The following is a 13,849-nucleotide window of genomic DNA, read 5'->3' on the forward strand; positions in this document are numbered from 1 at the left end:
GGAATAGAAAATAAAATATGCATTTATTTCAAATGAAAATCTTTTATATATTATTAATGCCTTTTTACTGTCACTTTTGAGCGTTTAATGTATCCTTTCTGAATAAAAATGTATTTCTTCTAAAATGCCTAAAAAGAAATGGAGAAAATAAAACTTTTTCCATATAATGTGGCTGTAATGTTTTTTGGAATGACTTAAGACTGTACAAAGCTACAGACATAAACTGTGCATTCTTTATTTACTTACAGCTGATTGACAAATGTAAATGTGCTCATGAAATTGGAATGTAAGAGCCATGACCTAGTGGTTAATGCACATGCACTAGACATATTTAGCTGAGGTGCTCATGCAGGTAAAGCAGGTTCGAATCCAGCCTGATGCAATTCCACCTTTTGTATCTTCACAATCTTCTCCTCTCCAATTTCCTCATGTATATCAATAAAAGTGTCAAAAGTCCTAAAAAGGGATTCCATGTAAACAATGTCTTGAATTATACAAGTAAACTACTCAGCAATCCAGGCTTAAAAGTCCCAAGTACAAGGTTCCTTGCAGTCACGTGATCTGCAGAGACTCCAAGCCTCAGGCTGACATTTCTGAGTGTTTTGGGCTCAGAGCGCCCTCCTGTGGACAGAGGAAAACATTTTTTTAAAGTGTTGTTCACTGCTTTCCTTTTAGCTAAAAGTGAGGAGTATTATTTTAAAAAGCCTACACAAATGCATACTTTGTCAGCAAGTATACAAATTACAATAAAGCCATGGGAGTGTGTGTATATCTGGTTAAAGTACCAGTGCACTTTTTGCTCTCTGAACTGCGACTTCCAGCATGCTCCGGTTGGACAGAATCTGTTTCAGCATTCGTGAATCCATTTCCAGCAGCATCCCTAATGTTCACACATTCATCAAATCACACAGTGTGCACATAAACATCTCAAATTCAACGTAGCAGAGTAACTCACCGGTGATGTCAGCACAGTGGGTGGGGTCTAACTGATGCACAGCATTGAAAAGCGTCTCGCCAATCGATTCCACTTCCTCTCTGTCAGAGCAGTCACTCACATCTGTCTCCTCGTCGCCCTGCCTGAGCCACAGATAAACACAGCAGTTCTTTCTTGCATGTTTGAAACTCAATATCTTCCCAATACACTGCATCAGATTTACTGAATGAAATCCAACACTAGCTCAATGCTGCTAATAAAAAATCCGAAGGCACCTACTCCTGCAAGGTCTTCAGTGCGATTTTAACTTGTTCCTCGAGGAGCGAGTGATCTGACAGCAGCTGAAGCACCGCCTCCTTCTTCTGCTCCAATAACATTCCTGAATATTTGTCATGGAAACATTACAATTCCAACAGCCTTTTTGCTTATTTGCTATTGTTTTGTTTTTGGCAGTATGTGAGTAAATGTACCTGTTATTTTCTGTGTGTGTCCAGTGCTGTAGAGGTCAACAAGGTCATACAGCTGTTCACCCACAGAGTCGGAGGACGCAGACGCCGCATCATCAGTGTGAGACATGGGATCACTAGGAACAGAATACGACAGAAGTTATATTATGTACTGCCTGAAATGTGAAAAAGGTTATTGATCTTCAAACATTATGTAACTGTGAGTATCCTACACTGTTGCCATGTGGTCTCAAATTGACAAACTGTGTTCATTATTTTGCATTTAAGTTCAATTTTGTGAAACCTGTTGTCAGGTGATGTGAGAGCGGAGAGTGCTCTTTCCAGTGCTTTATTCAGCAGACCTTCATCATACAACATCTGAGACACAACAGAAGCAGGCAACTCCAACAGCATACCTGCAAACATCACACAGCTACAGTTAAACTAGAATCAATACGACAGACGACAGACAGACTGACAGACAGACAGACAGACAACAGACAGACCGACTGACAGATAGATGACAGACAGACGACATATAGATGACAGACAGACAGACAACAGATCGACAGACAGACAGACAGACAGACAACTGACAGACAGACAGACAGACAGACAGACCGACAGACAGATAGATGACAGACAGACGACATACAGATGACAGACAGACAGACAGACAGACAGACAGACAACAGATCGACAGACAGACAAAAGACAGATTACAGACCGACAAACAGACAGACAAACAGACAGACAACAGACAGATGACAGACCGACAGACATACAACAGACAGACCGACAGACAGATAGACAGATAGATAGAAAGATATATATATATATATATATATCTTTCTATCTATATATATACTATATATTTATAGAGAGAGAGAGAGAGAGAGAGAGAGAGGTAGGGTATCACCTGTAAGTTTAGGAGTCATCTCAGTGTATTTAGGATATATCAGATCATATAGTTTCTCTCCCAGAGTCTCCAGATCTTCATCATCCTCCATCACTGCAGCAATGGGTGATGAATATTATCTGATTATTTAATCATACGAATAATAATAACATCTGTGTGTACGCCGCTTTGATTTATATGATCTATCTGCCCTCAGTGAGGCTGAATAGGAATCATAATAATGTATTTGCAGCAGACATCCCAGAGCTGGGTTGTTGTGGTAAGAGAACGCGTGAAAATGACGTGGAGCAGAAAGAGCGCGTGACGTATACCAACTGCACCACTGACGTGAGCTGTGCTGTTCGTCTCCATCCGCGATGTGCAGAAAACATATAGTCCTGTTGAAAATATACATTTGAAGAATTCTTTTTGAATACATTTCCAAATAACTATTTGAGAAGACATCTTAAGCATATTTTGGTAATTTTACACAGTCTGAAACAGAAGGTGAATTACTAGGTGACTAATCCTCACAGAGGCGTAAGAAAATACGAAAACTCCACCGGAACTGGAACTCCTTCCTTTCCCTCGCTCTTCCTCTGCTGAAAAGGTAGCGTGGTCGTCTTGTGTTTCTTTTTAACGGTCGATTAAAAGGTTTATAACGCACATTTCAGCATTAGACGGGTATATATTTATTTCGAATATGTTATAAGCTGCGTATGAACTATATCATTTGGTGTAGTGGCCATAAAAAGGATATTTTTCTAAAAGAAAAAGTTGTGCTTAGCGTGTTGCTTAGCGAGGCCTTCAGTGAGTGAGAGACGGGTCAGCACACCGCTAGTTAAGATGAAAATCAGTAGAATGAGAAATAAAGTTTGGATTCTCTCACAGTCTATGCTTTACTTATTTTAATAAGTAGGTGTATATGGTGTATGAGCGAGGTTCTTCGGGTTGGCGATTAGACATGATTACTGGCACTATTCGTCTGTAACGTTATATGTTATGTATAATGAGATTAATGGAAACGTAAATTAAAAATACAACGGATAACAAAAACTAGTAGAGTAATATAGAAAAAAAGTGTATTAATACTTCTGAAATATATTAAAGTGCAGTTCATGGATGTGCATTTGATGTTAAACTGTAATTGAATATGGTCTGTCTGTATATATGATAATTGTTGCTTTGTTTCATGCATTCAGGACCGTCATCATGGCATCACCTCACCTGCAGTGGATGGTCATCAGGAACACCTCCAGTTTCCTAATCAAGAGGAACAAGCAGACCTACAGCACCGTGAGTCACTCCATTCAGCTAGACTGAGGACACTGCTGAGACAGGGCTTTACTGGGTTATTGGATTGGTTGTGTTTAATTCTTATTATCAGTTAGCTGGTGTTATGTATTTCTTAGTGGTGCATGCAGAAATACAGGTTCAAAAGAAAGAATGCAGGCTTTGATTAAGCTCATAAATTCAGAATTATTTTCTAGTTGTAAAGGTGCTGTTCATCAGCTGCTGTGTTACTGTAATGAACTGGATGAAGGAATAGGAAAACTGACACTTTTGAATATAAGTGCATAAGTATGATTTATTTGCCTGACGTATGCCTTATTTCAAGGGACATTTAGTTTCCACTGAAATAACCTTGGTAAGAATAGTCGTGATGTTATTCAAACTATGCAGTTATTTATCTAATTTCAGTGTGCTTTTAACTGTTATTTGTGACTGTCAGAACAAATTTCTGATTCCTCTGGAGAATTGCTGTAGTTATTCCTCTGTATTAATCATTTGACTGAAAATTGTGCATGTTTTTGTTTCGCTGCATATAAAATAACCGCTGCTTTCTGACCTCAGATATTCTTCCTGTCTTTCAGGAGCCAAATAATCTGAAGGCCAGGAATGCTTTCCGCTTCAATGGTCTCATTCACCGCAAGACCGTTGGCATCGAGCCGGCCGCTGATGGCAAAGGTGTGGTCGTCATCCTGAAGAAACGTTCAGGTGAGTGTGCACTTACAGGTTCAGGGATTCTTCAGGGATTAATCTAGATGTCTGCTCTGAATCTGTTTTTAAATGTCTGCAGGAATTTAGATTTTAAAAGCGTGCTTGTGTTTCAGGTCAGTGTAAACCTGCCACCTCCTACGAGAAGATCACCATCAACAAGAACTCTCGCACAACTCTCGCCAGTGTGAGGAACATCATCCGCAAAAATAAATACAGGAAGGACCTGCGCATGGTGAGTTCACACAGCCCAAAAGCCTCTTTTAAACATACATTTTATATTTTGTTATTTGTAGTAGAACACATTTTGCTTGTAGGAAATACTTCTAAACAAGAGGTTGAAGGCTTCAAAGTGAAAGCATGCTGTTTCCTTAAAATCAACTATGGAGTTATAGTTGAGTTCTGCTCTCTCTGTCTTCCAGGCTGCTCTGAGACGCGTAAGCGCCATCCTGAGGAGTCAGAAGCCTGTGGTTGTGCGAAAGAAGCGCACCAGGGCTCCCAAGAGTTCATAATTATTTGCATATAATAAAGCTTAATAAAGCGCTTCTGTTCAAAGTTTCTTTATTTCCAGGTCTCATTTGTATCAGTACACACACACACACACACACACACATGCAATGTATTGAACCTGAAGTGTACCTGTACAATATAATTTTTTTTTTTTTTTTTTTTTTTTTTTTACTGTTACTTGACATTCATCAAATTTGGATTTTCTTAAAGTTGGCTAAATTTTTCTTGGTTATGCGTTTTATCTAAACTCTGAACTGAATGCAGTTAAATGTTTAATGGATTGAGGTGTTTGTCATACATCTAGATTTAATGGCATGCTTGAGTCAAGCTAAAGTATTGTGCCCATTGAACATGATGTTTTATGTAAAAGTTTTTCTTCTGTGCATTGCAGAGGGACTTTTCACTTAGGTTTTTTTCTTTACATAAGGGTGTAAGAATCTTGCCTAACCAAATGTATATGTAAAAAGTAGATGTAAATGCATCCTGCAGTTCCTGCTGGTGCTCTTGTTTTAACCATTGAGGTCTTAAAGTCTGTAAGCTAATCAGCAGAAAGCTGAATTCACCTCGAACTGAACGTGCTTTTTTCACTTTAATGTTATTCTAAACCTGGCTCCTTAAAACTTGCACATTATTTTATTGATAGTGTAATTAACATAAAATCTTCCCCTCTGCTGCAGCTCTCAAATCTCATTTGTTTGGAATATAAAATATGTATAGCACATTTGCTATGGTGTATATAGTGTGGTGACACTGCAGTGCAGGTGTGGAGTTGATCCGGTTGCATCAGTAGAATCTATGACCATGCTCTAAATCACGAGTTCACCTAATGATTGGATTGATCAGGATAAAGCAGAGCACATCCCTCTCAGATGAGTGTGTCTTCATCCTACAGTTCTGATGTCAGGTGTATGTTCAGGATGTGTCACTCGCGGCAGTGTGTTGTTGTTGTTGTGTGCTGTCCAGCGTTTGAGCTGCAGGACACCATCCACGCTCTGATCAAGGATAAGATCCACCTCCACGACCAGCTGGAGAACCTGACCAGAGAGCTGCGCCAGCTTCTGTTACAGCACAGCAGTGGTGTGATCTGCTCTGAACCTTGAACATCTTGGATTCTGTCTGTCATCTTCAAGTTAAAGGCAGATTAATGCCAACTTTCACTTATTAAAAAGTTGTGTGATGTGTTTTACTCCAGCTCACACTCATGAACACGATGAGGAACTTCAGCATCACTGGGAGGAATGGTCACAGCACAGTGAGTTTCAAAACAACGTGGAAGTTTGTAGCAATAGCCAACAATACATTGTATGGGTCAAAATTATCAACGTTCCATAAAGATAATTTGTATTTTTTTTTTTTTTTTGTGAATGTGTGGTCACCATATCAATGATTGACAGATCACAGACTACTGTTTAAAAGTTTGAGGTCACTAAGGTTTTTTGATTGAATGTTTTAAATAGGATACTTTTAACAAGCAAGGATCCTTAAACTGATGTGAAAATGACATTAAAGACATTTACTTGTTAAATGTTACAAATGATTTCTATTTCAAATTAATACTTTTATAGAACTTTATATTTATATAATATAACTTTATATAATATGATAGAACTTTATATTTATCAAAGAATCCTGAAATATAAAGCAGCACAACAGTTTTTAATGCTGATAATTATCGGAAATGAGTTGCAAATAAGCATATTAGAATTATTTCTGAAGAATCATGTTACACTGAACTTGAAGACTGGAGGAATGAGACTGAAAATTCAGCTTTGATCGGAAAGAATAGCCTAAATTTCATTTTAAAATATATTTAAATAGAAAACCTTTTACAGAATTGTAATATTTATATAGAGCTGTATGTTGTTTTTACTGTATTTTTGTTCAAATAAATGCAGCCGTGGTAAGAGGCTTCTTATTTTTTTAGATCAAGGTTCTGCTGTTTCAGTTGTAGTAGATAATTTTTTTAAGCAATCGTAATTTATTCTATGACAAAATATTATGTAATAAAATATCTGTTTTGGATATAGGTGTAATAGAAAAGACATCATAAGCATTTAAAGTCATTATTTATATATATATATATATATATATATATATATATATATATATATATATATATATATATATTATTTTGATTTTAGTTTTAGTACTTATTTCAGTTAGTTGCCTCTAACTCAGTTATCCAAAAAGTTTTTAGTTTTACATAAAACTGTCAATTGAGTAGTAATGGATTGAAACGTGTTGTAGGTATCACACCTGAGACTCACCTGCTGTTGGAACATGCTCTCTGTGGACACCACCTCCATGGCTCCGCCCACTCCACCTCAGGACACCACTCCTTTGTACTGATCAGTTTCATTTAGATTTAGTTCTTGCACACATTCTTTTATGAAGAGTAGAACTACAGTGTGAGTTTATTCAACTATTTGACATCATCCAGAGCAGGTACATCTAAATCCAGTTCGATCAACACTGATTGTAAATCTTGGTAAAGGATAATACAGACTACAGAGTAGTTTATCAGGTCAAAGTTTAAGGCCAGTGCTTGTGTTTTTTTTTCACCCTAGAACATTCTACATTCTTGCCAAATAACAAACTTGAAAATGTAATGTACTTATAAGCTTATATTTGTACAGGTAATTTTTTTATTTTTTGGAGTATGTACTAATATGTGCCAGTAAAGCAGGTAAACCCGTCTTCAGGTTAAATACTATTAATCTTTGTATGTAGAACAAGGTCAAAAGAGTTTTTTAATGCAGCTATTTTTTTATTCAAATTGCTGCTGTTGCAACACACCTGGTTGAAGTGAAGCGATCATTTGTATTAAACTCAACAAGCAATCACTGAAATAAACCGTTTGATAATGTTACATGATTTTAATAAATGGACAAATAAATAGTGTACTTGTGGTATGAAATTGTGTATTTTTTTCTTGGTATGTTATCCTGGGAATTTTAGTTAACATCATGGAAAATCTTAGATTTTTAAAAATGTATGTTCTAATTTATTACTAGGCCTATTTGATTTATCCACATTTGCAGTTCATGATTTATGCTGTTTTACTTGAATGTGCAAGTCTTCTGATTTATTAGCTGCCAAAGTAAATACTACAATAATAAAGTGCTGTAGAGGTAAAACGATTTGAACTTCTGTGTTTACAATTATGCCAATGCATTAAAACAATATAAGATATACCAATTTTCAGTTTTAAGCATAACAAGGTATTTTATACAGCTAAAAAATTACAGGAAGCAGATAATAATGGACAGAAGCCTTGTGAAAATGCACCCATTCTTACGTTAAAAATAGTGTCCACTGATTCATAATAGGACTATACTATTTTATATTATTAGGCTATCTGATCAGTAAAAACATTTGTAGCTATAGATTTTGGTAAATTTTGACATGAATGGATATGAGGCTGTGAGGGACTCAAGTAGGCTACAGCGTTCAATGATTTTGACTGGTGTTTAACACCATATGGATTGATCACATGACTAACGTCTTCAGGTTAATAAACGTTCAGTAAACACAAAACTCAATAGAAAATTTTGAAAGTTATGAATTGTGGAAATTACTTGATCTAGGACCTTTACACACGGTGTTCCTCGAAAAGACAAATGATGATATATCCCATCTTTACATCAGCCTCGTTTTCATACGCGTTAGATTCAATATGGCGTCAAACCTGACTGAAGTCTGCTGTTTGTACTAATCAATCAACGGCACCAAACGAAGAATTTGGTGTAAGAAGATTTTTATTGGGTATGTAAGCATTAATTCCAATTCAGAGTCCACATATTTAACCAAGTACCAACAATGAGGAAAACTGAGGACGTGTTGAGAGAAGAAACTGATTGCGATGAAGCCGACAGAGATGAGATTACCGAGCCTTGAATTTAAGAGTTGAATTTTCACAAACAGAAATGGCAGAGCATTGAGGTAATCACCTTCTGACACTGAACCTTCACATGTTTTAAACTTCAGAAATAATATAGAACACAGTCCTGGTACAGTACGACTTTAGATTATTATTATTAATATTATAGACAAAAATAAACAGGATAGAAAAATAAAAACAGATTGAAAAAAGCAATATAATGTCTTCTCTGGAACCCCAAATTTACACATAAAATAAATCTATCAACCGTAAGAGCAGTTGGCATACGGATAATTAAGTTACCTGGAGAGAAACTCTGTCACAACAGCTAATTTGGTTAAAAGCGCGTTTGTAAAATTTAAATAACATTAAATTAGCAAAAGGGACTGACTGTATACATCAAAGCCTGCAGAATTATACATACGATCATGAAGAATAAAGAAACAAAAAGATCGAACAGAACATCACTAGCGTCCTTTTTGTAGGGAACCCAATATTTCGGTTGTATTGAGATTACGATCATTATTTGCACATGATGATGGACTTTCTGATGACAATTCCAGCTACAGAAATGTTTTCCCTTACAAAAGGCATTCGATTGTGCTAGTGAGGTGAAAGTACCTCACGTCTGTACCACAGAGGAAAGCAAAGCACACAAGCCTATCGCGTCGTGCATTCAACATGCACAGATGTGCTGCAAACGCTCATCGCATCTGGATTAAACATGGATTTTGGCTTGTGTTTCTGAGAGAACCTTTAGAGTACACAAAAAACATAATTCAGAACAACATGGGCACTAGACAAAAGAATCTTCACAACAGCTTCAAATTAGCACCAGTTAGCAAGACAAACCTTTAATGGGTGAATCTCACAAAAACCTGTCCATAACAAGACTTAAGTCATATTTTACCCCAAAATCAAAAGAAATACATAAACTTCTGTGATATTTCGTGCTTGAGAGTAAAAAAAAAACTATGGATAAAAAATGCTAAATGGCTAAATGTGACTTTTTATTTGCAATTCAGATTCCAGGCTTGAAAGAAAAGTGTCTGTTACTATACTGTTATCTTTTCTCTATTGTTGAAAAAAATGACAAAAAAATAAAAAAAATAAAAAAACAAACAAAATAAAACATACATTTTGCATAGTCAAAAGATTGCCTTTGAGGTCCACTTTTTTGCATTGTGATATTTCCATGACACCCACATTTTTGCCTGAAATACTTATTACTGTTATGCTGTAATATTTCAGCAATGACAAAGTTCTGTATTACTGTAATAATCTTTAAACAAAATAATTCAAATAATAATAGTAACTATAAAAATATGAAAATGCATTTTTGGGGGGGGGGGGGGGGGGGCGGGGGGGGGGGGTGAATTTGTTTCACAAAAATGTCACCATGCAAATTTGTGCTTTCCTTCTCTTTTCAGGTGAAATATGACCCAGATGTGCTTTCAAGAGGGATGCACCCTCATAAACCCTTTGAACAAGACACACCCATTTGATTGAGACACGCCCCCTTAAAGTGACAGGCTGTTTTAAAAACAAGGGCCATGTATGTTGATATGCACAGGTGTGTCTGTACGTTTGCTAGAAACATGCACCTTCATATGTTTATTGATCCGTCACATAAACACACACACATACACACACACACACTCACAGTCACTTCCCAAACTCATTTACACAAACACACACACACACACTTCCCTGTCTGATGGAGTGTTAAAATGACACGTTTGAATGACAACACCCCTGAAAAACCTTCCTTAATGAGACACACACTTAATATATAATCAATAATCAATTATTTTTTCTTCGTTTTCCTATTGCACTTTAGCATTTTTTTTTTTTTACATGTGATAAAATTACCATATAAAAGATCCGATAAACAATAAATGTATATGTACATATAATACCTCCCAATGATCTTATTTCATCTCTTCAATATACTGCTGATTCTGCTGAAAAGCACAAGTATTATAATAACTTATAATTATAATTAATATTATTATTATTATTAATAATAATTTGAAAGAGAGCAAGCACCAAAGAAATAGGCTGAAACAGACAGAAAAGGAGAGAGAAAGACAGAGCCAGAGGGCTTGGCAGTTTCTCCGGCCCGGATGTCCTGAGTGTTCATCCCTGTGAGATGATTGGCTTGTTTTCTAGAGGAGTCAAATCTGATTGGACATCCATGGCTGGTAGGGGCGGGATTTCCTTTAGAATGTAGGAGTCTCTAGTGCTAAATCCCCCAAAGCCCCGCCCATACCACCTCTTTCTGTTTCTGCAGTCCAATCAGTGGCTGAATGTCGAATGGGGCGGGACGTAGGCGGGGCCTGTGTGTTTGATGAGCACACACACACTCATAATCTCCCACACACTACAGGAAGCACACAGGTCCGACTTCTAGGTGAAAGCGCGATGAGGCCGTTGTCTTTGGTAGGTTGCCTATGCGTACGACAGGAAGTAAGGCAGGGTCCGACACCCGGAACAGGAAGTCAGTGTGTTGCCAGCGACCATTTAGTTGCTATAATATACAAAACACCTAATCAGTGAAGACATGCATACAAAAGTGACTACAGGAAATTAATTTGTGACTAAATTCATGTGTTATTGTTAACTACAGTTAAATCAATAAAAACAATGTTTTCGTTATTGGAAATAAACTTGAAATAAAAAAATAACAACAGACAGAAACTTATTTCATTTATTTACATGTATTTATATTAAATTGCACGTATATTTACAATATAATTTATTTATATTTCTATAATCAGGCCAAAAATATATTGATCTTGCTGAATGCAGATCAAAAGATCAGATTATTCATAAAATGCATCCTGAGAGAAACTGTTACGTTTTTGATTTTCTTTGCACATAATGCAAAAACTGACGTGGCTATTTTTAAGTGGAGGTTGCTATGGTGCTTTGGATGGTTGTCAGGTGGTTGATAGCTTCTTGAAGGGAACGCTCACCCAGCAGGTGTCTGTTAACACATCCGGCTCCAACGTCTCTCCGGTCCACGCCTGGAACTGAACTGCATTCTGGGACGGTGGCTCGGAGGGGGCGTGGCTCCAGATTGTCACGTTCAAGCAGTGGATAGTGATTCGTTGCTCCGCTCCGGCGCTCAGCAGATGCAGGAAGTTCATCTGGACACGTCCGACACTGAACTCCAGCTGCAACCAGACAAATGAAAAAGCATTATTATGAACTGCTTTTGTAAACAAATCCTTTCAAGATACAAGGACATGCATTTATCAAATCAAAAAGCAATGATGTAACATCTGAATGTTGCGGACCTTGGCTGTGGTGATGGGCCTGAGGCAGGTACGTCCGCCACCGGTGAAACTGCACGTCACTTCTATAGAGTCTGAGGAGCAGCCTAGGTTTGGGTCGATCCAATAAGTGCCTGAAAATAACAACACAAATATATTATGAATATGAAAATGATAAATGCTTAATTATTACAACTATCTACAGATTCTATATGTGGTATTTAGCTCTACAATGAAACTCTTTTCAGGTGCAACACACGCACCATCGTTGAGCGTGTCCCGGCAGCCGTGCAGGTCCTTGCAGAGTCGAGCGGGATGATCTCGTGTGCCCAGCGGGTTCTTCAGGCTGTGGACCAGAGAGCTCAGGTAATGGAGAGTCCGCAGGATCTCTGGAGCCTGATCCAACATGGGCATGTCCATCAGCCCCCGAGCCTGAGGGAGCAGCAAGACAGCGTTAAAAACACAGTCAACGGTACAACTGGACTTTAAAATCCTGCCAAGGTTCTTTCAAAGGTACGAACAATTCACATTCTTCTAGTAATCTAAACAGAATGTTTGTTCAGATGTGTTCTCAAAACATTAGCATTAGAATGTTTTATTTCTGAAATGAAATGAAACTTCTGAAACTACTTGTTTTAGAATGTTTGGAGAACATTCAAAAGTAACATTCCCTTCATGTTTGATTTTTTTTTTTTTTAATTGAATGTTCCCTTAGTGTATGCATAACTGCCCTGAAAAGAAACATTTTTAAAACATTTAAAAAAAATGCATGTTCAGAGAACATGTAGAAATAACATTATCATAAATTAATAGAAACATTAGCAAAAATGTTCTTAGAACATATGTTTGTTAAGTAGATAAATGGCCAATAGAACATCATAAATCAGTGAATTATTTTTAATAAACAGGCTATGTCCTTTGTGTGCGTGTGTGTGTGTGTGTGTGTGTGTGTGTTTGTGAATGATCTCACCTCTACTTTCTGTGTGTGTGTCTCCATAAAAACTGGCTGGGCCAATCCAAGTCCAAAATCTTGTCTCTACAACATACATGCACATGAGCAAACTTCATAACGCAGATACACAGAATATAACACTGAATGTGTGAATAAATGAACAAAATAAAGTGAATCAATACAAAATAAACCAAAAAAATATATCATTTAAAATAAACAAAGAAATAATGTTATTGAAAAAGCTTACCAATGCCAATGGGATTCCTAGTGGACCCTGTAGAGAACCGAATAGTAAAACAATCAATCACAAGCATCATGAATAATACTGATATTATTTAAAACAGTAGAGATAGGTGTGTATGGGGTTACTTCAGTTTGGGGACAAAATTGTTCCTACAACTGAGTAGAATCTGACAAAACGTCTTGTTGGGGACCATGTAAAACAATATACATTTAAAATGGGTTTTTAACATTATAAAAATGGAACAGTTTCTGGGTTATTCTGCTTACATTAAGCTTAGATACGAATCATTGGACATCTATGCTAGGTCCTAAAAAGCTCAAGTAAGCTCAAGTGTGTTTCTGTTCTGAGAGAGTTTATTAAAAGAAAGAAGTGTGTGTTTTACCGGAGGTCCAGGAGGTCCACGTGGTCCAGGAGCACCCTGAAAAACACACAAATAAACAAGTTACAAACAGACAAGTGGCCTTAAAATAAACACAAGCAGTGGATGATGGGAAATGCTGTGTGTGTCATTGTAAAGACTCACTCGAGGTCCCTGAACACCCTGTGTGAAAAAAAAGAATGTGTTTATGAGAAACCTGTAAGATATACTGTGATATCAAGATCTGAAGAGAAAGAATGAATCATGTCTCACCATCTCTCCTTTGTTGCCAGTGTCTCCTCTCGGGCCCTACAGAGAGATGGCAGTGTGAGACCAGAGGTCAGCAGAGGT

The 13,849-nt window shown here is 37.1% G+C and overlaps 3 protein-coding genes and 1 long non-coding RNA gene across 5 annotated transcripts in view; 2 read left to right on the forward strand and 2 right to left on the reverse strand.

Moving 5' to 3' along the window:
• Nucleotides 1–211: 211 nt before the first annotated feature.
• LOC127985404 (E3 ubiquitin-protein ligase hyd) lies at nucleotides 212–2,597 on the reverse strand. Of its 2 annotated transcripts, XM_052587409.1 has the most exons (7): nucleotides 2,300–2,593; nucleotides 1,685–1,796; nucleotides 1,405–1,517; nucleotides 1,214–1,313; nucleotides 956–1,077; nucleotides 786–880; nucleotides 212–621 (listed from the first exon to the last, which is right to left on the reverse strand). In XM_052587409.1, the coding sequence occupies exons 1-7, from the start codon at nucleotides 2,388–2,390 to the stop codon at nucleotides 580–582; spliced, it is 675 nt and encodes a 224-aa protein (XP_052443369.1). In that variant the 5' UTR covers nucleotides 2,391–2,593; the 3' UTR covers nucleotides 212–579. The 2 variants fall into 2 exon arrangements, with proteins under 2 accessions (XP_052443369.1, XP_052443370.1); XM_052587410.1 differs by lacking the exon at nucleotides 786–880 and having other exon boundaries at nucleotides 2,300–2,597.
• A 226-nt stretch (nucleotides 2,598–2,823) lies between these two features.
• On the forward strand, nucleotides 2,824–4,834 carry LOC127985405 (60S ribosomal protein L28). Its single transcript, XM_052587411.1, has 5 exons — nucleotides 2,824–2,888; nucleotides 3,481–3,574; nucleotides 4,153–4,276; nucleotides 4,393–4,511; nucleotides 4,699–4,834. Exons 2-5 carry the CDS (start codon nucleotides 3,491–3,493, stop codon nucleotides 4,786–4,788), a joined length of 417 nt encoding a protein of 138 aa, XP_052443371.1. The 5' UTR covers nucleotides 2,824–2,888; nucleotides 3,481–3,490; the 3' UTR covers nucleotides 4,789–4,834.
• Nucleotides 4,835–8,265: 3,431 nt separating this feature from the next.
• LOC127985908 (uncharacterized) lies at nucleotides 8,266–10,582 on the forward strand. Its single transcript, XR_008160701.1, has 2 exons — nucleotides 8,266–8,728; nucleotides 10,097–10,582. It is a non-coding gene; the product is annotated as an uncharacterized LOC127985908 (long non-coding RNA).
• The window catches only part of LOC127985907 (collagen alpha-1(XXVII) chain A), a 51,526-nt gene continuing 47,171 nt past the window's right edge, over nucleotides 9,495–13,849 (reverse strand). The window contains exons 53-61 of the mRNA XM_052588112.1: nucleotides 13,772–13,807; nucleotides 13,664–13,681; nucleotides 13,523–13,558; nucleotides 13,144–13,170; nucleotides 12,915–12,980; nucleotides 12,208–12,376; nucleotides 11,969–12,078; nucleotides 11,645–11,845; nucleotides 9,495–11,196 (exon numbers count right to left, since the gene is read on the reverse strand). Coding sequence (XP_052444072.1) covers nucleotides 11,050–11,196; nucleotides 11,645–11,845; nucleotides 11,969–12,078; nucleotides 12,208–12,376; nucleotides 12,915–12,980; nucleotides 13,144–13,170; nucleotides 13,523–13,558; nucleotides 13,664–13,681; nucleotides 13,772–13,807 — 810 coding nt within the window. The 3' untranslated portion in view covers nucleotides 9,495–11,049. The remainder of the gene's footprint in view (nucleotides 11,197–11,644; nucleotides 11,846–11,968; nucleotides 12,079–12,207; nucleotides 12,377–12,914; nucleotides 12,981–13,143; nucleotides 13,171–13,522; nucleotides 13,559–13,663; nucleotides 13,682–13,771; nucleotides 13,808–13,849) is intronic.

The sequence above is a fragment of the Carassius gibelio genome, chromosome B21 (genome assembly GCF_023724105.1).
Source record: "Carassius gibelio isolate Cgi1373 ecotype wild population from Czech Republic chromosome B21, carGib1.2-hapl.c, whole genome shotgun sequence".
Lineage (NCBI taxonomy): Eukaryota > Metazoa > Chordata > Actinopteri > Cypriniformes > Cyprinidae > Carassius > Carassius gibelio.